General features: G+C 38.4%; 1 protein-coding gene across 8 annotated transcripts in view; it reads right to left on the bottom strand.

Annotated features, from left to right (window-relative positions):
• The window catches only part of LOC117570607 (supervillin), a 172,472-nt gene that overhangs the window by 122,616 nt on the left and 25,563 nt on the right, over positions 1 to 24,293 (bottom strand). For 6 of the 8 annotated variants that reach the window (XM_052004677.1, XM_052004675.1, XM_052004679.1 and 3 more), the window contains one exon: positions 3,172 to 7,462. In XM_052004677.1, coding sequence (XP_051860637.1) covers positions 3,172 to 7,294 — 4,123 coding nt within the window. In that variant the 5' untranslated portion in view covers positions 7,295 to 7,462. Of the gene's footprint in view, positions 1 to 927; positions 7,463 to 10,540; positions 10,603 to 24,293 lie in introns of those variants that run through there. The other 2 variants (XM_052004678.1, XM_052004681.1) reach the window with 2 other exon arrangements.

The raw sequence follows: 24,293 nt of genomic DNA on the forward strand, positions 1-24,293 counted from the left end.
TAGTCAACAAAGACAGCAAATATTTACGGATTTATCACATTCCAATTTTGAAATTTAAATCTAACGGCAAAATTTCAGCTCAATCTTAAAAAAACTTATTTAATATCAGTTGAAAAACTACTTTAAAATTTCACCAGCATTTCATTCAAGTTTCAAACCTAGCAAAGTTTGCAATCATTTCGACAACAGAAAGCTTTCGAACTTGCCAACGTTAGCAAAGACACAAACCCAACGCTGGTGCTGTAAAGTGTTAACAGTTTTCTGTTAACTTTCAAATGTAAATGTTAAGTTATGCAAAGTTGGCAATAAATATGTATTTGTTAGTTTCCAGCGGTTTTTTTTAGCAACAACAACAACAACGTCAAATGTAAACAAACTTGTTAAATTGATTTTCATTTTCAATTTCGGTTTTGTTTTTTTTTATTTTTATTAGTCTAACGATTTGGCCATAAACTCTGTAAAAAGGAGCATAATTAGCTTTTAAATAGCCCAAATTAAAAGCACATAAAATTGCAAACAAGCACACTAATTAATCAAATTAAAAAAGATTCCAAAATTTATAAATACAAGAAAAAAAAAGTAGCAGCAAATTAGGCAAATTTATAGCGAACGAATAACGAATAAAACCAAAAACGATGAACACAATAATTTTGCACATTTTCTGTTTGTATTTTGAATATTTTTCGTAAATAACATTTTTATTATTAATAAGATTTATGTGTATGCGTCGTCTGTTTTTTGTTTAAATAATAACATTTATCGAACAAATTATAGCGAAACGAATTCTACGTAAATAAATGTAAGGAAAATCGTTCTATTTTTGTTTTGTTTAATGTTTATGTCATAATAACTTGATAACTTAAACTAGTAAAGTTTGAGCTGAAAGTATACAAAGAGATTTTAGAAATATTTTAATGATTAGTAAATATATTTAAATGTAGTTTTTTTTAGTATTTTTCATTTTGATCGTTGCGTTTTTCTTTTTTTTTCGTGGTCTTAAACATTAGAGAGAGGAGTACAAATTATATATTAAGATAAGTATTCATTAATCGAACGTAATTAATTAAGTAAATATTAATAAATCATTGGCACAAGTTGCAGTCAAATTAACAATAAGAATTATGAATTAAGAAAATGATTATTGCAAAACGATATATAGAAATTAGTAGTATGGTTAAATGTTTCTCGATTTTGGGATGAATGAATTGTGATTGCACAGTGGAGCAAAAACATGTGTGATACAATGAAAATACTTTTGGTCTATATGCTATAAACTTGTATATAAAAATAATGTATGCTAAAATTATAAACAATTTATATCTGTGTGTTTCGCCGCAACAATTTTGCGCATAATTACAACGATAATAACAAGAAATCAACATGGAACAACAAGTTGCATTTGCTATGCAAAATACAACAACCAATTGGAAGCTGAATCGATCGCTCAGTTTCAGGTGAGCGCAATTGCCACAATGATAATTACGCCAATTACGATCAAGCAGAGTGTGAGCAAATCGTTGGGTGTAATCAGGCCCACGGTGCAGGCGACAAGTATGTGCTCGAGTGTCGTCAAACCGCCTCGCATTACGCCGCTTCCTTCGCCTCCCGCTCTCGCCACCTCTGTCGCTGAGGTTCGTAATGTGCGCACCTCGCCGAAGACCGAAAGCGCCTTCGTGCTCGTCGTCGGCTGCTCATCATCAACATCATCATCGTTGTTGTTGCTGTTGCTCAGTTCAAGCGGAAGTCCTTTACTTAAGCGGTTGTCTCGCTCATTACGTGCTGAAGCATCGCTAATTGGCATATCATCAGCATTCTCTTCCTTTCCTTTGCTGTTGCTCGCTTTTGTTTCATTGGCTTCTTCCTCGTCAAGTGTCGTTTCTTGTTCCACTTTCGTTTCGTAATTGAGTTTCAATTCAGATATGCTCAAATTAATTTGCGGCGTCTCGTAAACAATACTTTTTCTGCGCACTGCGGGCGCATCGCATTCATCGCGTTCCGTTTCCAATTCATCTTCGACGAAAGCTTCGTCAAGTGCCAGCTCAACTAACGCACTGTAATCTAGCTCATCTTCGTCAAGTTCTGCTGCTTCAAGTTCTGGTTCGTCTAGTTCTCTTTCGTCTTTTTGCTCGTCAACTTCTGCCAGCAACTGCTCTGTGGCCAGATCGTAAACTGCCTCGCTTAGTGCGTATGTTTCGTCGAGTTTCATAGCTTCGAGCTCTGCTTTCAGCTGGCTTTCACTTTCAACCTCTGCTAAGGACTGCTGAGCTATTTCCTCAAACAGACGCTGTACAGTCTCGTTATCAATTTCAATACTTTCGTTATGTTTGTCAGTTTCGTTAAGTAGCTGCTGTTCGTCTAGTTTTGTTTCGCTTTCACTTTCGTCAACTGCTACCTCTTCTCGCAAACTGTCTAGCAACTCTTCCTCGGTAGGCAGAGGTGGAAAGTCCTGCTCCCTAACACCTACACATTCTGTATCCGTTTCGTCGTCACTTGCACTTATCGAAACTTCCGACACATAATGCTCCTTGACTTCAAAGCGACTGTTATAAGCGGTCTGCAGTTCGATGGAGGCATTGGCATGTCCAGCCAGCGGATAGTCCGCTAAGCTAGCATTACCCGAGTCTGGATTGGATGATGTCTCCTCCAGCGAACTCAACGAATCAAATTGGGTCATTGCGCTCGCAACGTTGGCTTCAGCCTGCTGACTGGTTGCTGCTTCTGGCGTCTCGGATCTATCCATCACAATGTTGACTTTGCTGGCATAGATGCGATTGAAATTGGGCGATAGCTTCAGGCTGCACTGCTCCGACTCGAGGTCCGCCTCTGCTTCCAACTCCGTCTCCGGTATGGTGGCTAGCTTATAACTATGACTACTACAATTACTAGAGCTACGGGCACTCTCATTAGTGGGCATGACTGAGGTGGTGGTGGAGGTGCTGGAGCTGGTTGTGGTTGCGGTAGTGGTAGTGGTAGTAACATCAATTTCAGGCTCAGGCTCAGGCTCAAGTTCAAGTTCAGGCTCAACATTCAAAACTGGATTAGTAGTAGCGTTCGCAATAGCACAGCGGATATTATGATTAGTGGAGCTGCAGCTACAGCTCGTGGCGACTTGGACATTGGACAGCGGGGCAGCGGGAGCATTTGCGGTTGCGATGGCGGTGGCGCCTTTACCTGATTGCTTGCGTCGCAGCTGCTGCTGCTGTTTGTTTTTCGGCTGCTCCTCGATGCCAAAAATGGCGGCCAACTCCTCGCTGGAATTGTACTGGGACGGCGATGAGGAGCGTGCTCGCCGCTCACTCACCGGCGTCAGTTGCAATGCTGGCGACGAGGCGGCGGAGGATGTCGGCGATATGGGCAGCGAGTAGCCAAGACTACTGCCAGCGGTTTGATGTTCACTCGTGCCGTCGTTACTATTACTGTTACTGTTACTGTTGTTGTTGGTGCTGAGAGTGCTCTGTGTGGTTATGTTGTTGTTGGTGCTCATGGTGCTGCTGTTGTTGGGCGTCGATTGCACATCGTACGATGTGGTGCTGAATGTCTTGATGGGATCAGTGCTGGGTGCATGATAATCGCTGCTCTGCGATTTAATGTAATCACTCGATGAGTACGGATTGAATGACGTAATGCTCGAGGACATCGGGCGACTCGCGGTCGAGGGACTCGATGATTTGGCCAAACAATCGCTGCTCGAGCTAAACGATGATGCTGTGGTGCTAACTGTGGTTGCATTACCACTCACACTGCCGCTGCTCATGCTCGGAGCCGTCGTCCGTTGATCATCAGTACTCGAGTTGTTGGTGTTGCTGTTGGTGTTGTTGTTGGTGCTGCGAGTGCTGCTGCTGCTGGTGATGGTCGTCAGGATGCTGTTGCTGCCACCGCGTGCCTGTCGCTCGCACTCCTGCATTATCTTATCGATGTCCTCGAGTGCCTGCGATTTGGCCTGTGCTCGGGTCTGGGCACTCTTCTTCGTCTCTGCAATGGGACAAATGAGAGTGGCATCAGCTGCTGCTGCTTCCCCAACGGCTGCTGCTCCCCCAGCTGTGCTCATATTACAGGCGGCCAAATTATCATAGTCCGGCTGCGCATCCGCCAGTTCGCTTAGTTGACGCATGCAACGCTTGGCAATCGCCTCGATCTTGTCCGATTGTATGGGATCCAGTTTCTTGATCAGATGCGGCATCACCAACTGTTCACCGTTGTTGTTGTGGATCACCTGCTTTACTTTCACGGCCTCATGCACCACCACGGGTGGTTCTGTGGTCACAATGTCCTTCAGGATTTTGTCGCACACCGCATTCGCTGCCTCGGACACCTCATCGATGGCCTTGATCAGAGTACCCTCCTTGTGCAGCTTACGTGGCTGCGGTTGCTCCGTCTGTGACGCGTCCAGCTCATCGTTATCAGGCAGCGTATCCAGCAGCAGTTGGCCACACCGTTTGGCTGCCTCGGACACAGCTTCAATCTGTTGCAGCTCCTGCTCTAGCTTTTGCTGTTCAGCGGTTAGTTTGGGACGCGCGGCTGTGATAAGAGCTTCCTTCCGCAACTCTTGCAACTCCTGCGTCAACTTAATGCTGCTCGCCTGCGCATCCAGCGCTATTTTGTTCAATGCATCCTCTAGCAGAGGTTCAGGTGTCAGGCTCTTACGTGGTGCTGGCACCGGCGCCAGCCTGTTTGGCGTCTCCTCATGCTGACCCAGACGTTCCGGCAGTTGGGCAATAGCGCCACCCTGGCTGGGATGCCTGAACGGTATATGCGGCTTGTTCTTGGAGTGCTCTTCGTCCTGTGCCTTAAGCTTGCGCAGCAGATCTAATGTAGCAGGCACATCGCTGGTGTCGCTCGTTTCCGTTGCTCCACCCAGATTCGACAGCGAACCTGCGCGTTCAATGCTGCGGGTAAGCTCCATGTAGCTGCTTAAATCTCCCCCGGATGGTTTCGCCGCATCACGCTGTATAAGATTGTAAATGTTAGCGGACTGCGTGCGTGTGGCACGTTGTTTCTTCTGCATGGGATACACAAAGCTCGACTTGGGTCCTGGCGGATCTTTGCGCAGTGCACGCACAGCCAAATCATCCTTGACTATGTCCGGGGAGCCGCTCTTCTTCTTTGGTGCACGCACAGGTTCAACGTGCAAATAATCGCTCTGAGGTGCAGGCACAATGGGTCCCACAGGGATGCCAAAGGGAGGTTGCTTCTCGCTGGCACGATGTTGCAAATTACTCAGCTGCAAGTTGCGATAGGCGACATCATCGCGCACTGGATCAGGTTCACCGGTGGGTGAATCCTCATCGTCATACTCATCTGCATGTGCCAAGGCGAACTTCTCAAAGTCGCTGGGCGTGGGAGCGCGTGGCTTCGCCTCCACTTTGGGTTCCGGCATTGGCTCAGGTGGCTCGGTGAGTCCCAGCGACTTGTAGATGGCCTCCAGCTCATTGATGGCCTCCTCCAGATTCGCTGGCTTCTTGCGAGGGAAGTAGATGGGTGCAATTGCCGGTGCGCTAGCTTTGCGCTCGGAGGCGGCGGGAAAAACGGGCGCCGGCGCCTGTTGATGCTGCTCGCGTTTCTCGGCCACATACTCCTCGTACTTGTTGGGCAAATCTTCGCCCGAACGTCGCTGATAATGATGCGGCATCGAGTTGGTCTTGTTACGTATCTCCACAACGTTTTGGTTGCGTTGCTCCGCGCCAGGCTTAATGTGCAAGCTTCCGCAGACAATGTTGTCTGGCTCCATCGCAGTCGGAGGCGGTGCGGGACGCTTGGGTTTCTGCACCTCGGAGTACATGGGCATGGGATAACTGCGCAGTTCGCTTAGCCGCGAGCTAGAAATGGAGCGTGGCTTGGTCAGCGCTGGAGCAGCACGTTGAGCTGATTGTTGCTGCTGCTGTTGCCAGTTGTCGGTGGGCAGTCCGCTCTTAGAGGTGCGCAGGACTCCGCTGGACGGCGGTTCCTGTAACGAGCCGCTGCTCGCCTCCAGCATGTGAATAGGTTTACGTGAGCGCGGCGTGGCATCGGCCACATAATGGAAATCGATGCCATTCGGCAGGGATTTCTTGCCAGGCAGCGCATTGCGTTCGTTGCGCGTGATGAACCGACGATGAGGATGCGATTGCTGCTGTGACTGTTGCTGTGATGGGGCACTCACAATGCTGCTGCTGGGCTGCGAGTTGAGCGAATGCACAGATTGATAATGCGGTGGCTGCCAAATGCGATCATCGGACACACAGCGACCGCCCTGATCAAAGGCATACGAAACGGGACGCAAATCACCCGAACTCGATCCCATCACATGCACCCGACGCAACGGATCTCGCGGTGGCGGAGGCGGTGGCAACGGTTTGCTCTGCATGCGTCCATTCACATTCTGCAAATGGATGTGACTGTCATAGCTGATGCTACGCTTGCCATCGCTCTGCATTGAGTTTTGCAGCGGACGCGTTGCAGCTTGTGGCTGCCACTGTACGTAACCGGAGTTGGAGTTCGAGTTGCTCTGAGGAGGTGCTTGATAGATGGACAACGGCAGCGGTTGCGTCTTGTAGCGTTGCGTCTGCAACGGTTGCTGTTGTTGCTGCTGCTGTTGCAACTGCGGTGGTACGCCGCCATGACTGACTTCTCCATCACGCGACAAACGTTTGTAGTAGCGTTCGTTGCGTGCCGCACGACTGCGGCGACTTTGCCCCGGCGCAACACCGTGCAACGCCTGACCACCGCTGTGAATGCTCTCGTCGCTGCGGTACTTCGAGAACGTAGAGGAGTTCAACGAGATGAGCTCCTCCTCGCTGGAGTGCACACCCGGTTGCAACTGCTGCTTGCCACGTTGCGCCGAGCGGGATTTGTGTGGCGCCGGCGCTAACTGTTGATTGAGGTACAATCGACGATCGAGGGAGTTACTCGAGCGATTGTAGTAACCCGGTTGGTTTTGATAGTACGGTTCGGGAGGCACCATTTCCACGGGTAAAAAGAACTCGTTGTCTATGTGCTGCGGCTGTGCGGGATGCGGTGGCGGTTGCGGTGCTGCAGCTGGTGGCATTACAATGTGATCGAAGCCTAAGGATTTATTACTGCCACGTGCGGATTTCCCTGCATGCTTTGACTTGGGTTTGCTGGCACTCTGACGCTGTGAGGGCACAAAACCCGCCTTGCGATCCTCTTCACTCGAACTGGCGCTGCCCTCCGCCTCCTCCTCCTTCTTCTTGCGAAACAGTCGGCCAAAGGACCATTTCTGTTTGTTCGACAACTGTTGGGCAGAGCCTCCTAAACTCTGTTGTTGCTGTTGGTGATGACTACGCAGACGTTCCATATCCTCAAAGTGTTGGCTCTCTGTATTGGCTGGGATTAGGTTTGTAGTTGTTGTGTTGTGGTTGTGGTTCGCTTTCGTATCGTCGTCGTCGTCGTCGACGAGTCGTTCATCGGCTAACTGCAGCTCTTTGGGCAGCGGCAACTGCGGTCGCCAACTTGTTTGAACAGTCTAAAAAGAGTGAGAGATGGAGAAAGAGAAGGAGACAAATTAGTTTCAGTCTCAATAGGCGGCAAAATCAAGATAAGTTTTGTATTTAAACATTTGTTTTATTTGCACTTAATGGCTCCAGACGATGGCTATTGTTGTCGTTGTTCTACCTAACGATAAGATTTCATTATGTATTAACTTGGCTCAAAAGAGACCCTCAGATAAGCGGTGCCGCACATACAGAAAATAAAAACAAAAAACAAATCAACTAACTAAAGCGCGCTTTGACAATATCTTCTATGGCTGAGCATTTGCGGTTAGCTATACCCTGTAAATGGGGTCAATGGGCTTATTGACTGCAGCTCTTTAATGAACGATACTATTGAAGACTGAATTAAATTAAGTTTCGTTAAGCTAAAGTTGGACTCCAATGCATTTCTTTAAAATACTTTTGATGGAGAGCAAACAAAATTATTACTGATTACCTACAATATTAAGGACGAATATTATAAATAAATCCTATAAACCAACAGCAAACTCTTGAGGAAGAAAATCTAATCGAAAGCTTTAGAAGTGAATCCAGTTAATAAACAAATTAGTAACTGGTTGAACAGAAATCTAAACATGAATTTCTAGGATTAATCATATGTCATCCATATTAACATATTAACAGAAATTTAATGATTTGTGCAATTTAAAACTGCAGTTACATTTCACAGTCATGCTTTGATAAAAAGAGCAGCTATTTTCTGACAATGAAAACGCAGCTTAACTTTAGATATTCCCTTGAGATTGTGATGGCTTCCTCAATTGATAAAAAGAGGTTTATTTGAACCATCTCTCAAAGAGAGTATGCTGCTTGCGACTACTCCAAAAAACCAAAACAAGCATCTTTTATATTCTTGTTTTTATTTTTAATGACCTCACGTCGTTTACATGACAACTACACAGATAGAGAGAGAGAGAGAGAGAGAGAGAGACTTGTACCAGAGGGTCGTTGGTCTCTGGCGCTGACGTTTTGTTCAGGTTGTCAGTTTGTTGTCTTGAGATGAGATTTACTCTCGGCACTTGCCGCACTTTGTGCTTCTATTATTTTTTTACCCAGCTTAGCTCTGTGTTTTGCAATTCTTTATCAATCAAGCAAGAAATTTACATAGAGCTCTCCCACGACAAAATGAAAACGTAAAGTTTTTTTTCTGTTTTTTTGCGTTTGCAAGGCGGAAGCAGCTCATTATCATACAATTTAGATACTTAGCATAATACTAATTGCTTCGCAGAATCAAGAGAAGCAAAACAAAACGTTACTTGGAAAAAAAGACCAGAAACGAACAACAATAAAAAAGTGTTATCAATCAACGTGAGCAAACTATTAGATAAGTCAAAAGTAATAGATTTTGCCACGCCCGGCAACTATATAATCTTATCTTCTCAACTGAAGTTTCTGCCAAAATAAATAACTAATTAATTTCACATTTTTTCCATTCAATTTCAGTTTCAATTTCAATTTCCATTCCCATTTCAATTTCAATGCAATTATACAAACATCATTGCGAATTGCGTGTGAAATTCAATTTCTTTCATTTCTGGCGTCTTTTAATATTCGTTTCCCCCTCCTTCGTTTTGTTTATAAGATCAGAACAGAACAGAAAAAAAGCTCTAAAATTGGGCGTGGGATTCAGATGGGCGAGAGATGAGGCATCATTTCCGTTGCTGACGCCATTGAAGACGATTCATTGACGCTCACTGACTTGTGGCAGATACAAGTACCATACGCTGCAAACAGGGTAACACTTGTCTTATTAATAAGTCTTGCGGTTGCATGGGCATGGGCTTATTATAAATAAACAAGAAATAAACAATGCGATAAGCATAAACATGATAAAGCCACGCACAATGAGGGATTATGATTCGAATCGCCTGACATTCGATATGCTTGCCGAAGGTCTGTAATTTGAAGTGCTTGATTGAGGATCATTAAACAGAGAATAGATAAACGGAAAGTGAAGCAGAACACACAATTAGAGGCATTAATGAGGATCAGTGATCATTATTATGAAAAAGAACATTGCTGTGAATGAACGCAGAGCAAAAATATTGTCATTTGAGCTTCCGAAGTTCAGAAGAAACTGATCGTATTTCAAAGTTATCTTTTCAAGTCTGACAAGATAGCAATAGGAAGACTCTACCAAGGTTTATTGTAAATATTTGTGAATGGAAGATTATGATAAAGCTTTCCAAGATCAGTTCACTTAGTTGATAACTTTTTTCTGTAAGTATTGCAAATTATCGTGGAATTATTATCTCGTTAACTTCTTTTAGGTAATAATTGCAATTCTTGTGGAATTAATATTAAAAGTTCATAAAATTGGAAATTCGTCAAGTATTTTTCACTAAACACCGCACACATTTGAAGAAGCATTCAACTCTATAAATAGTTCTCTTGCAAGTGTCTTAGAAAATCCCAAAAATATTTTAATGATATTTCAAACTGCTCAACGAGTAATTTGGAAAACCTCTATGCGAACATAGTTTTCGGGGAAATATTTCAACACAGTTTCAACACGTGTCTCGTGGTCACATCGACATCAGCAGTTTGTCCAGAATGATTTATAGATTGTAATCAGAATCAAAGTCAGACAGAAAACTTTTACGTGACTCAGTTTAAAGACAAATTAAAAATTTTCAAATGTAATTTTTGGAAATTTTGTTGTTTTTTTAATGCAAATTACAAAGGGAATTGAAAAATTTATGGCGTCGCAGACAGCTGCGTAATGTCGGGCAGTCTGCCAAGGCACAAATCACTCATACGCACTGTGTAACGCGTGTCTATGGCGTAAGCAGAGAAAACACAATAGAAAACACACACAGAGAGCGAGTAAGTGTGAGGTTACTAAAAATAAAGCACACACAGTTCCAGTTTGGCGGTAAGAAAGTATTTCTTTTCTTTTTGGTTCTAATTTTTCGTATTTTGACCGAAAAAAGCAAAACGTTGCTGGCGATCGAAATGGCAAACCGCAAATGGAAGCTAAAAATTGCGGAAAATGTATGTGAAAATATTTATAAATAAATAAGCTTCAAGTGGAAATACAAAAAATTTACGCGCTCGATATATAGTGAAAACTCGTAATCGCCACGATCCGAAAGCGTTCCGGGCCGAACAATCGCCTCAACTCAACTGATACGACAGGGAAAACTGTGCACGATCGAAATGTTTTATGTTTACCTCCTTCCCCTATCGAAATAAGAAAAAAGCTTTGCGCGTGAAGCTCTACGCAGAACGCTCATCGCTCATCGAAGAGCGCAAAGAGACACTTTAAGAGAGAGACTAAGAGATTAATGGGGGAGTGGATGCCCTGAGGGATTTGAGCATTGCAATTAAGTAAATAGTAACGAAAAAATCAAAATGATTTTCCATTTAGTTTTTAGAGATCATTAAAATTGGATTAGTCGTCGTCGTAGTCGAGTCAATGAACTCGCTGGCTGAAAGTGTTGCCAATGCCCTCGAGATGTTTAATTAAGGGGAAAAGAAAAGAATTAATCGAACTGGGGCAGAAATACAATTCAATTAAGTTACGATACGATATGTAATGTGTTGCATTCCCAAATCTCTTTCTCTCTTTCCTCCGTTCTCAGGTGGGAAAAGTTCTTTTTGAGGCCGCCCACTCAAAAATCGAAGAAAAAAAGAAATGTGTCAGATTTGTTTTGGCTGTCGCTCAAATTAACAGGATCATTAATGTCAAGACTCTTTACATGACAGCCAAGTAAAATGCGGAGGAAAATGTGGAAAAAAGCTGCACAAAAATAGCACACGAACTTCTTAGTCAAACTTTTAATAAATTATATAAAATTTATATATTAAGAGAACAAACATTAAAGTGTTTTTGTGTCTCGCTGTAATGCGGAAGTTATTTTTGCTCAGTCGAAAAGTAAAAGTAATTTGCCTGTAAAGTGGGTGAGTGTTTCACGCTGAGATAGTTCTATATATAAATCAGATATTTTCTAAATATAATTTGTGGCTAACATATGGGTCAGTGTGCATTTTGGCAAGACTGTTTAGAGGCGAACTCAGGTGAGGAGAATGCACAAATTTTACCTAGCAACAATTGCAACTTGCAAAACTGGATTTTTTATAATTACGGCTGCTTCATTAAAAGGTAAAAAATATAATTTCAATCTTCATTAAAATGGGCTAATGTTTTGCAGCTGTTCCATTGAAAGCGTAATGAACTGACGCAGCTCATCGACTCGTTATAAATTGCTCATTTCAATTGCAATATATTATAATTTATGCATCGAAAAAAGTTAAAAAAAAAAGTTTGTTGACTTTTATCTCAATTTGTGTACAGATTTTAAAATACTTTTTTCCCGATATTCTGTTTGCGTGGGACTTCAAAGCTGACTGTCAGCAAATGTACTGCAATTTATGCGAACTGAAATGAATCAAGCTGCTGCTTAATGAAAGCTGATTAATTGTGACACTCACTAATTATAATTTTCATATTTTGAGAATGTTAACAACACTAAATTCCAGACCAAAAACTGTGTCGCATCGCGGTAATCAGAAGAATGAATTTAAAAACTGAATAAAGCCCAGCTTATTATGTAAAACGAGTAAAAGGTTTGTGTTGTTTTGTTGATGAACTAACGGTTACCCTGTATTGGTAATCATTGATGGTGAGATAACCGCTAACAGTTTTAATATAAGCAAATACTGTGCAGTATTATTCTTAAAATATACGAAATTCCCTTACTACAAAAAATATATCGAACCCTATACTTGATATATCAATATTACAATAATACTATTACATTTCATCACAGATACTCGCTATCTATTTTGAATATGAGAAAAACTAATATACAAAAACTATACTAAATTCTACATTTGGTATATCGGTACACTTTTACATTTAATGATTACATTTAAAATATACCAAATTCATATACTAAAAATTACAAAAATGTACCGAATGCTATATTTGGTATATTGAAATACTATTACTATTATTCGATGACAAATTGGCAATCCATTTTTTTTCTCATACAATTCTTTCTTAAATAACTAATACAATTTTTATCTGATCGCAAACAATTGTTATCATAAACAACTTTAAAGATTTCTTTTTCCAGTCTCCACCCTAATAAAACCCTATAAGTCTCGCCTCAATTTCACGCCGTATAATTACAAACTTATCGCTGAAATGTCTTTATCAATTATCAGCATATCAATGCGAGACTCGCGTGTATCTCCAGCGATAGATAGAACATCGACCCAGATATATTGTGAAAGTTGCTTTCAAGCATTCGCACAGCTCAGAGGAAAGTTATATAATAGCCCCCCATTGATGGCATTTTTATCAAAATTTATGTAAATTAACGAGAAACAGACAACAAGTGGTTTCGGTTTGCCGTTGTCTGGCAATGTTTCCACTTAGCAGACGAGGCGTCGACTTGGACACGCCGACTGCTAATTCATTAGGGATGGCATCGAAAAAATTCACAGAAATAAAACAACAACAACAAAACAACGGGATGGATGAGTTCTGGCCCCATGCATAATCTATACTAATTTCGTAGACCTAAAACATTATATTTGTCGGGGTCAATGACAGACCCTAAAAAATGTGGCAAGAAGAAAAGTGACCGCTGTCCAGCGAGTTGTTCAGCTGGAAAAAAGGAGTCGAAATGGTAAACGAAACTTTTCCGACAAGCAGGAAAAACTGAGAAAACTGAACATTTTATTTATGCATAGCACGTGTTGCATGCATTATTCTGGGAGGCAACAAATTTTGTTTAGACAGCGTTGTGTTGCAACTGCGTCGTCGCATTGCGTGAGTGCGCACAGCGGGGGCGGGGCAAGTGTTGGCATCAGGAAGTTTAGTGCTGCATATTAGATTTTTGTCTACTGCAGTTGTTGTTGTTGTTGTTTTCGAGGCATTTTTAATTATGAAATATTTGTGCACGGTTCAGAATTATGTAAAAGGGTTCAGCGGCGTGAAAAACTGGAGGTTAACGACTTTTTTTGGGCATTCCAAAAAAGTTTTTATTAAAAATATTTCAAAATTCTAAATAGTCAACGAAAAGTTTCATTGAAAAAATAAATAAATAGAAATGATATATATTAAGATATAGTATTTACTAGTACATAGACAATAAAAGCTTAAAAAAAGATTAAAAAAAATTAAATGATCAGCACAAATGCAAAATACAACACGGAAGTTAATTTGCAAAAAAAAAAAAAGTGGAACAGTGCAAAGCATAGAAAGCTAAGCTGGCGCCATCTATGGCTCGTAGCACGTAAAAGTTTCTTTATACACATTTGAATAAGATCAATGCTTAAATTTTGGTTTATGTGCAAATCTCTATATAATTTGAAAACAGTTAACTTATTAATAAAATCTACGAAGTCTTTTCTGTGTACCAAAGACATAACTATAATTCCGTATAAATAGCTTTGCGAAATCTTAGCTTGCAAATTGCCAATTAAAACGACAAACAAATAAAAAAAAATATATAATTTCATAGACAAAGAGCGTAAGCAGGGCTATTTTGCATACCTATAACTATTTTTCATAACACTGAATGAAATCAAAAGCTCATCGCTTTCATTTTTCAAATATGTGCTTTTTTGTGGGCCAATGAACTTTACTTAAGAGACGCCAAAAAATGCCCGAAATAGTCAGATATTTGACACGCAGTTTTTTTCGGGGAAGCGCGAAGCGTCAGGGCTTTTAGTTATACAAACTCGCGGGTATATGTTTGTTTCCAACTTTCACTGGATATCATTAATTTTCACCCAATTCGGTCGCCAGAGGGCGCCATATAAATCGATTTTTAATTGCCTCCCCACCAAAAATGTGCGTTCGCTTTGACTTTGAGCTTTATATTTTTTTTTGCTGACGGGTTTCATAAGCAGTTGCCACCTGTTATCATCGTGTATAAAAATTGTTTAAGATTTGTTAGCAGCAACACGAAAGCTGCAACTAATTTGTAGCATTTATTTATTTATCATATAAAAACCCCCAAAAGAAATACAAAATTTCCATAATTACGCAAATGTGTTGAAAAGTTTTGTACCAAGCTTATGATATTTGATATTTGATAGGCGGCCAAAAGACGTGGGAAACTTCGCTTCATGAATGATTTTGAAGCGACAGGTGAATCTGAATCTGAGCACTGTGAGATTTCATTTTCAAAGACAGAGATTTTCTTTGGTGTGTATACTCCATATAAACTTCAACCTCTGCCACACGGAGAACAATAACATTTCTTTTAGTTGCAACTTGTAAATATTCTACAATATGGTCTCGGTTTGTTTTGCTTGCGTTTACATTTTGTGCAATTAAAACATCAAAACCGTGTAATTTTTATAGACTTCAGCTGGCCTCTAGGGGCCCAACACATTGGGAAGCTGAACAAACACGGCAAAAGAATACAACACGAACAGACAACACCCTAAGGAAATAAATACTAACAAACACGAAAAATACCGACAAAAGATATCCTCTATTTGCATGAGAAATGCACTAAATAAATCTGGTATTTAATGTCAGCTCGATAGGAATTAAATACCAAACATTGTTTAACTTTTTTGAAATAGAAAAAACTCAATTTAGATTAAAGAAAATTACAAATTATTTCAACACATTTATTTAATGTGCAATCTAACATCATTTTTAACACCATTATAAAGATTGTATTCATTAGAAATATTACCTAAAAAACAAGAGAAGCTCAGCTAATAGTCTCATAGCAGCAACACAATAGTCTCATTTTCAGTCTTTATTATACCTACAGTGTATATATATATATAGTAAGTTCTACGTGTATACAAACAACAAACAGAGCAGTATTGCTTATCTTCTTATATAAACATCTCTCTTTCTCTATACTCTGTTAAAGCTCATAAAGCGGAACATTTTCTGTAACAATGCATTTTGGTTTTTTTTTTTATTTTTTGCACGCTTTTTAGGTTTTGTTTTCAACATTTCATTCGCTTTAGTATTTCTGACAGTTTAACAAGCCATTAACACGTTGCGACCAAGATTCTGACTCTGAATCTGACTGTGACTCTAAAATAGACCTTGACCCAGCGTTCAAATCACTTCGAAGCTTCAATGTTAAATGGGCGTTTTACCCAAAAAAAAAATTGAACAATTAAACTTCTACTTGAAGGCAATTGTTATGCCAAAAATTAAATTAAAATACGAAATTATTAAAAAACAAACAAATTGTTTAAACGCAAATTGTTTAGATTGTGGGAAAGAGAGACGTGCGTCTGTCTGTTCAGAGTAGTCTCTAGTAATTTCCGTAATTTCATCTACAAGATATTGTAGTATTTGCCATGGCCCAAAAAAAATCACATGCGCTTGTTTAGATTGCACACAAAGCATATTACGTAGCTTATTTTGGCATGTGAATATACTCGTTGTTTTTTTCGCAAATAAATTTCGTTCGAGTAGCGATGAACAACGTGAGAGAAATATCACAGATGATGGAAGAATTTACTACAGAAATATTTATTTCCTCAAGTATTTTTGGGTTTATATATTAATACAAAATTTCACCATATTTTATTATTGTAATGTAAGTAATGAATGGAATTTAGCATAAAGTAAACTTTGTTGTAAATGTTTTTAAGAAACTTCTTTTTTTCTCTTCCTATGAAACTTTAAAATATTTAATTATTATAATGTACTTAAATTGAAGGAAATTTCCATAAATACTAATTTCTTCTTTATTCCGATTCTTTTTCAATTTTAATGCCATACTTCTTACATATTTTGTATTCTATTTACTCAATCTAAGAGCTGTAACTAGTTCGTTTTAATTTTAGAAATCAATTAAGTCAATATGTAATAAATCACGTTTGTTTTGCAGTCTCTTAATACTTTGTTCGCTGTTTAGTTTCGATCTTCATTATTCATTTCATTTGCGTTTATGTTTATTTTCTCAAATTTGCAGCTTTCGCAAAAGATATTTTTCTTTCGATTTTTTCCCCATTTGAATTTGTTGAATTTTCTGACAGCGGTCTTGGCAGGCGGTCAGCAAAAACGAACTTAAGATGAGCAAATGTTGATATAATATGTACGCAAAATTCTACTATATACTACATAAAATACTATATATGTTCGTGCTTCTAGTTAATGCCGGTTCATTTAGCATCGAATTGTATATGTACCACCTGTGAGTTGTGTGGCAGTCAAAGTAGTAGTGGAAATCAAATGTTTATTGAATGAATCATAATATCATTCATACACATTTTTATGCGGATTATTTTTTGGCAAACATTTATTATATGTATGCTTTAGTATATTTACGATTGAATGTGACAAGGTCGTCGTGGCATGTGATGTCGGTAAATCAAATCAAAAGCAGCAGCAAAAGGAAGCAAACGATTTGCATGAGCATTTGATGCAGTTAAGAGAGTTGCGTTTAGAATTGCCATAAGCCATAAAAATTAATGTATCAACTGCGTGGTCATGAACTGACTCGTGGCTTACATCCTTTGGGGCCGGAAGTGAACGCTTTGTATTTCCGCTCTCCAACATGTGCAGCTGGCAGCCAAAGTAATTACGCTCTGGTAATTGAATAGCCAAGCCAAGTAGAGAGCGCATTACTTGGTAATCAACATAACCATAACCATATGCATATCACTTGACGTGGTCAGTTGGCCACTGACTGGGAGACTTTTTAGTCTCGGACTGTTGTGAACACAAATTGGACACGTGTGGAAATTGTGCCAAATCCCCCCTCTGATGTTGCTCTTCTTTTTAGTTTGTCTGTCAGTTTGTTTTTAGTTTGACAGGTGTTCTACATTTATTTTGGGTTTTGTGTGCTTTTAGCACTTTTGTTGTCGGCGCGCTTTTATGGCCCAAGGTGCGACCCTCGCGTCGCATTAGTTGCAATTATTGTGGCCTCTTGACATTCTTCTTTATATGCCTTTAAATTGCCCCGAACCCCTTTCCCCATTCCGCTTCCCCCTCCCCGCACTCACAGCACTTACGCACTATCGATTTCAGCTTTAACACACGATTCGTAGACCTACACCCACTTAAAGTGTCATCGCCACGAAGCAATGAGACAATAAAATTAGCTAACATCATTAAAGGTAAATTGTTGCTGCCCCTCGCTTTCTCCTCTCTCCTCTCTCTGCCCCTCTTGAGGGTCTTCCATTAAACTGCGTTAATCAAAGTGCATTTAATGCCCCGCCCAAGCTACTGGCTAAGTGTTATTGAAACTAATTGGATTTGGAAAATTTTCTTGTTACGCACTTTGAGATCAAATCACAATTTGTTTTCTTTTTTTTTTGGGCTTTCTTTCGGCACAAACTTTTGGCCCTGGACACTTGCCCTGTTTCGCTTCTAGTGAAATTACAGAAATTAAAATTGTATTTATCATAAATTTTTATAGTTTTCCCAACGCGTTGTGTGTGGCGTGGCAAATGTAATAAAAACAACAACTTTATCGAATGTACGCTGCGTATGAGGCAACAAAAATTGGAATTAAAAACGCTGTAAAAACATTTCATTGCAACTACAGTAGACACTGGATACAGACAATCCAAGAAAAGTCTTGAAGTAATTGAAGTAAAATAAAACAAGATAGTCAAGAGTGTAAGATGGTCGCTACACAATGTCAATAAAAACCAAATTAATATACCAAATTATACTGCAAAATACTGAATTAATATACCAAAATACACTGTAATATACCGAAAGTTATATTTGGTTTATCGATAGAATAGAATAGTAATAATTTGAATGTAAAAAGATATCGATATACTAAATATAACTTTCGGTATATCACAGTATATTTTGGTATATTAATACGGTATATTTTATGAATAGTACCGCAATGATAAGATTCATACATATGTTTATCAGATATATAGAATAATAACATCCGATATAATTTTCTTAAAAATTCTTTCTTTATTTCTTTGCTAGCCTCCACTGTACTGACTACAAAAATTTTCTTTCTGTATTTTTCCATTATGTACTTTACTTGTTTCTTTCCTTCAGCTTTTTTTTATGAGATTTTTACAGGCTTTTGTTGGCCGCAACAGCATCACGTAATAAATTTCATTATGAACACAGAAAAAATTGGAACGAGTCGACGTGAAAATATTATTAAAAACAGACTTTAAGTCCAACTATTGAGATGATTACGAATTGAGTTTAATTGCACAAAATGAGCCAGCTTATCAGGCCGTAAGTATTCAATTTGAATTGATAACAACATTTAATTGACAATCGATTAGCTATTACTTTTCTCTTTGCTATTACCACATCATTCAACTCTTTCAACTCCATTTGCAATGCCATTCAAAATGTCTAACCTAAAAGCAACAAAGCCACAAAAAAAAAATTGAAAAAAATACAAACGAAACATAACTTAACATTTCTGCCAATAAAAAGCCCATTTCATCAATGTCAGTGCCTTAAAAGTATCCAATAAACATGTTGCATACGCTACATGGGAACTTGGAACCCACATCAGAGAGTTTTTTCTTCATGCTTTTTTTTTGCTTTTAGGAACACGTGCGGCAATTATGTATGTGGCATGAAAATTTTTGCTTAATAATGCAGCAAAGCCACAGACACAAAAAATCAAACAATAATAATAACAAAGATTGAAAGAGGTAGATGGACATGTTGAAGTCCAAACGAAGCGATTATGGTCATTAGACAAACGAAAACCAAGTAAATGAAAAATAGTTAGATAGATATAACGAATGTGAAATACGCTTGGATTTAGAGAATATTTAGCTAATAAAACTGTAAGAAAAGATGGCAAATGCTTAGTGGCTTTGGTAAACAATCTGGTATATACTGAATATAATAGTACTGAGCGTAATAGTATATCGATATATCAAATATATCCTTCGGTATATTATGGTATTTCTTGGTATAATAATATATTAAGTATTTCTTTCGGTATTTTTTGGTATTTGTGGTATATTGCTTCAGTATAATTTAAAAATATTTCAGCATTGTTTGACTTTTCTTGAAAAGGAAAACTCGACTGTAGCTTACTTATTTTATGTTATAATAATTTACTACATGCACTACTCTTTTGACATGCAAAGCATTTACTTTTTACTATGACAAATATAATAAAGATAACTTCACTATAAAACACTTGACACAAAATGGACATAAAAGTTAAACCACTCTTTGAAAGTGTTCAAGCCATAAACACAACTAAAACCAACAAGACAACAAACCAATATTAAACAACGCGAAGGTCATCAAAATACCGACGAAGAAATGTTTTTTTATTGGATTAAAGCTAGTTAGTTACTTAGCTTTATCGATTAGATTTATGTTTATTGAGCATTGGGAATCAATTAACTGTACATATATAATATAAATATATATCTAGTTCCATATTGTGAGGCCTTGCCTTGACTGCTGTGTTGTAGCTCGTTCTTGGCCTTAGTCATGCCAAGTTTGATTGTGAAACAAGTTTCCGAACCGAAAAACTTATCGAATTACATTTACTACGTGCGTCACTGAGTTCCGCCTATTAAAGTGATTTTGATTCTAAAGTTACACTACACAAAAATACATAATATTAATAGGCATAATAAGAGAGAAAAACTAATCTAAGCATTTGCCTAATTGAAATTTGTCCGTGTGGAACGCCTTAAACAACATTCAGGGTGCGTTTCGAGTCGCTGCATTTGAGCCACGCCTCAGAGCGGCAATGAACTTGAAGCCCCTTTCTTGTATTTTAAATATATTCAAATCAAACCGTTAAAAAGGTTTTACGTTATTGATAAGGCATGAAATGTGAATGTCAAAGATAAATCATACAGAATGCAGACAAAAGAAATGCATTTAGGCAAAGAGTGGAAAAATTTCAGCTTGTAACGATCTTTAAACAGGTAGCAAGCTGAAAATGCTGTAAGAGATATTATTCTCTTTTCTTTTCGTTCTTTTTCTTTATGTTCTCCCAAGGAATTACAGAATCCTGACGTGGAGTTCTTGGAGTCAGGTAGTCACTGAGTTCCAAGGTGTGTTTTGTTGTCAGCTCATAAAAAACAGTTCCCAAAGCGGTTCAAAGACATTTGATTCTTTTGGGCTTCTTCGAACTTTAATTGCGTGTGCTGCGCACCCACAAAGGACTTAAGCGTAATTAAAATGATACATTTTTATTGTGACCGCGCCTAAGGAATTCAATGCCAAACCTCAAACAATTCCTAATCCTCTAGCCTGAAACGAATGTTGTTATTTTTCGGTCCGATATCCGAGCTAATTACTTGGGGAATGGTCAACGCTAGAGCATCGCATTGCACTCGCAAATGCTTATAAGCATTGAACCCGACCCAACCCAGAGTCAAAGCCAAAGGCAAATCAAAACCAAACCACAGACGACACTTGAGCTCGGTGAAATGCAAACGATCGAGTCGAGTTGAGTTGAGGATCGTTCGAGTGTAAATGTGGAGCACATCAATATCAATATCAATGTTAGAGATGCCGTCGACTCACATTTCAGCTCGCTGGGAAGTTGATGACCCAGCAACAACATATAACGGATAAAATCAAGACCCAATTCACAATTGCCAACTAATCAGTTAATAATTCTATAAGTTTTTATATATATAAATGTTTTTTTTTTTTTTAGTTTTGAGTTTGTCATGCCTCCCATTGCGGCAAAACTGTCAACTGTTGCCCGTTTGATGTATGGCATTCATAAGACAGCAACCCCAACCATAATCCCAGCCCCGATTTTGGACCTTATCGGTTGGCGTTGTGACCAGAGATCATTTGTCAATGTGTCACTGGCTCTTCCCTTTCCGACTTGCTGTTGTTTTTGCCTTTTGTTTTTGTATTGTTTATAGTTTTTGGTGTGGCATCTTCGTTTATTATTTTTTTGGTTTGTTTTTGCCGTCGAAATCTGAGCAATGTTATTGTCTGAAAATTGAGTAATATGTGCTCCGGTTTGGTATGCGGGCGAGATGGGTTAGCTGAGATTAGCATTCACCCGACCCAACTCGACTCGCGACTCTCAACGCGCAGCTCGCATGATGTGGCATTTTGGTTCTTGGTATGTGCAACACGGCACGCTGAATGATGTGGCAGTCAGCACAAGAACACATAACTAAAAGGATTGTGCAGGTTTTTTCTCCAGATTTAGGTTGGGTTTTTTATTTTGTGGCACTCAGTAAGGCCGGTAGCCGATCTGAGGAATGCGTTTGAAAGATCAGCATGATAAAAAAAAGACAAAAAACTGTCTGCAGATGCATATAAAATGTTGACTACATCAAGATGAGATCACCAAAGCAGAGTCAAAGGCTACAATCGTGAACTATTTAAGATACTGTTAGTGCAAAAATGTTGTGTTTATTGCACGAAACTTAGATATGATGAAAATACTGTTAATTCAGAATTAACATTAATTGTATTGCATTAATTGTAATTACAACATTAATACAGAATTAATTAACCTGTGAATGTTCTTCACATCTTTTGATTATAACTTTTGCTGCAAAGAATCATTCTATAGAAAGCTGTTAAAATCTATCACTGTTAAGCTGCTGTAAATGCAGAAATCTTTCTGAAATGTGGATATTATGTTTGAACTAAAGAAACAAATTCTGTTAATGTTAAACTAAAATACTGTTACTAAGATACAAAAATTGTAGTACACTCATTCTATTGAAATAAAGTGAAATCTCTCATAACTCCAAGTCCTTAAACTTATGAAAGAAATAGGTGTAATAAAATTTAAGTATAATCTTTATGTAGAAGAAAGATTGTTGTAAAAATGTTCATTACGTGAAGCAACTTTTAATACACCAATTTTAAGCCCTGACGAACATTCTAATAATACAAAATTGAAGCGCTGCCTTGAGAAATTCATTAGAAACATTATTGCTCTTGAAGAAATGTTGTACTGAAAGCTATTAAAATCTCTCACTAAATTAAGCAGAAATGTTAAATAATATTTGGAACACATTAAGATCTTTCAGTTAGTTATATAATACACAATTAAAGCGCTCACTTGAACAACTCCTTAGAACATTTTTGCCCTTGAAGAAATGATCTACATAAAGCTGTTAAAATCTCTCACCATGTTACGCTGGTGTTATTCTGTTAAGACTATTTTAAGGAACTGTTAATGATTTCTTCTGTAATAGAATCATTCTATAAAACACTCTTAAAATTTCTCACAATTTGAAGCTACTTTGAGATTGCTACCTTTCTTATGAATTACTTAAAAAGTGACTTCAGTAACTTGACGTCACATCAATTACTTTACCACATCAATATTCCTTAGAAATTGACTTCATTGTTCAATGATTCATATCCTACAGACGAAACTGATGACCAAAACTGCCAATAATAATAATTAAGCAATAGCTAACCACAAAAACCGACGCCTTCTATGGAATTGAAATGAAATTCGCATTCCAATAAGCAACAAGCCACTTGACACTTCAAGTGTCATCTCTTGTCTATTGCCTTTCACAACAACAACAATAACAGCAATAATAATAACGATAATAACAATAAAAATGTAGTTGATTGTGTTGCTGCAAATCGATTATACAATTAACTAATAGCTAGCCCCCAATCAGTTAACCAAATTGTCGTGAGTTTTGCCATTGACCGAGCCAAACAAACATTGTGTGTTGCAATTTCTGATGGGACGACAAGTTTCCAGCTGCGATTCGCTTGTTTACCTGACTGTCTGCCCACGTCTAATTGCAGGTGGCCCACAAAATTGTTGTGTCAAGCGTTGGCGTTGGCCAAAAACCAAAGTCGAAGAGCAAAAGAAATTGCTCTCGTATTGATTTGATTTATGTTCAAGTTGTATTTTGACAGCAATTCCCCAAAAGACTTTCAAATGCCTGTTGCGTTCCAATTTTCGCAAACTCACAATTGAAATGGGGTTAATTGTATTTCATTTGTTGTAAGGGCCAGAATCAGTTTGTGTAGCGTGTAGGCTGAAAACGGCAGACCGTATAAGGAATGTGGGAGAGTGCGATCAACAACAAGAGATCTGCAAAATAGTAAACCTTGAAATTGTAGCAGCAATTGTCGTATCTGAATATGGATATGAAAAGAAAGCTTGGGAACAGACAATGATATGATTAGATTAGAGCTCAATAAATAGATAATTGGATAAATCCAAATGAAAGTTTGTCAATTATATGAAAGTCCCTAACTGTGTTGGCGTGATATAATAAAAGTTTTTTCGCTACTTTAAGTTTGCATAAAATTCAACACAATATGTTTAAAACGGTTCATAAACTATGCAAATAGGTTGCATAGATTATGCTTTAAACTTAAAATAGCGATTTGCATGGAAAACGCATTAGCCCACATATATTATCTTCTTATGAATGGGACTGAAAGTAGTTTAGAAGGTAGAATTTATTGTGAGTAAATTTCAATTATTCTCAAATAGTCAAAAGGTCAAGTTATATGTTTTAAGCCTTTCACTTTTTCATTGCTTATTAAATCGCAAATTAGAATGCTTCTTTGTCCAAGACAAAATCTCGCCAACAATGTCAAAAATCCTTCACCTTACAGTTTATTTAAAAAATAGAATTTATTGTGAGTAAATTCTCAATTATTATCCATAAAATTAGAATGTTTCTTCGAAAATCTTTCACATTACAAAGTAGGTAGAATTTATTGTATGTAAATTCTTAATTATTAACAACAAGTCAAAATGTCAAGTTTTTACTCTAATCTTTCACTTTTTTACAAACCATTTAATTTGCAAATTAAAATACTTCTTTGGCCAAAAATCTTTCATATTACAAATTATGTCATATTGTATAACGTATAATATATTGTGAGATAATTCTCATTTACTTTAAGGAAGTCGAAAA

Source organism: Drosophila albomicans, chromosome 3, assembly GCF_009650485.2.
Source record: "Drosophila albomicans strain 15112-1751.03 chromosome 3, ASM965048v2, whole genome shotgun sequence".
NCBI classification, from domain to species: Eukaryota; Metazoa; Arthropoda; class Insecta; order Diptera; family Drosophilidae; genus Drosophila; species Drosophila albomicans.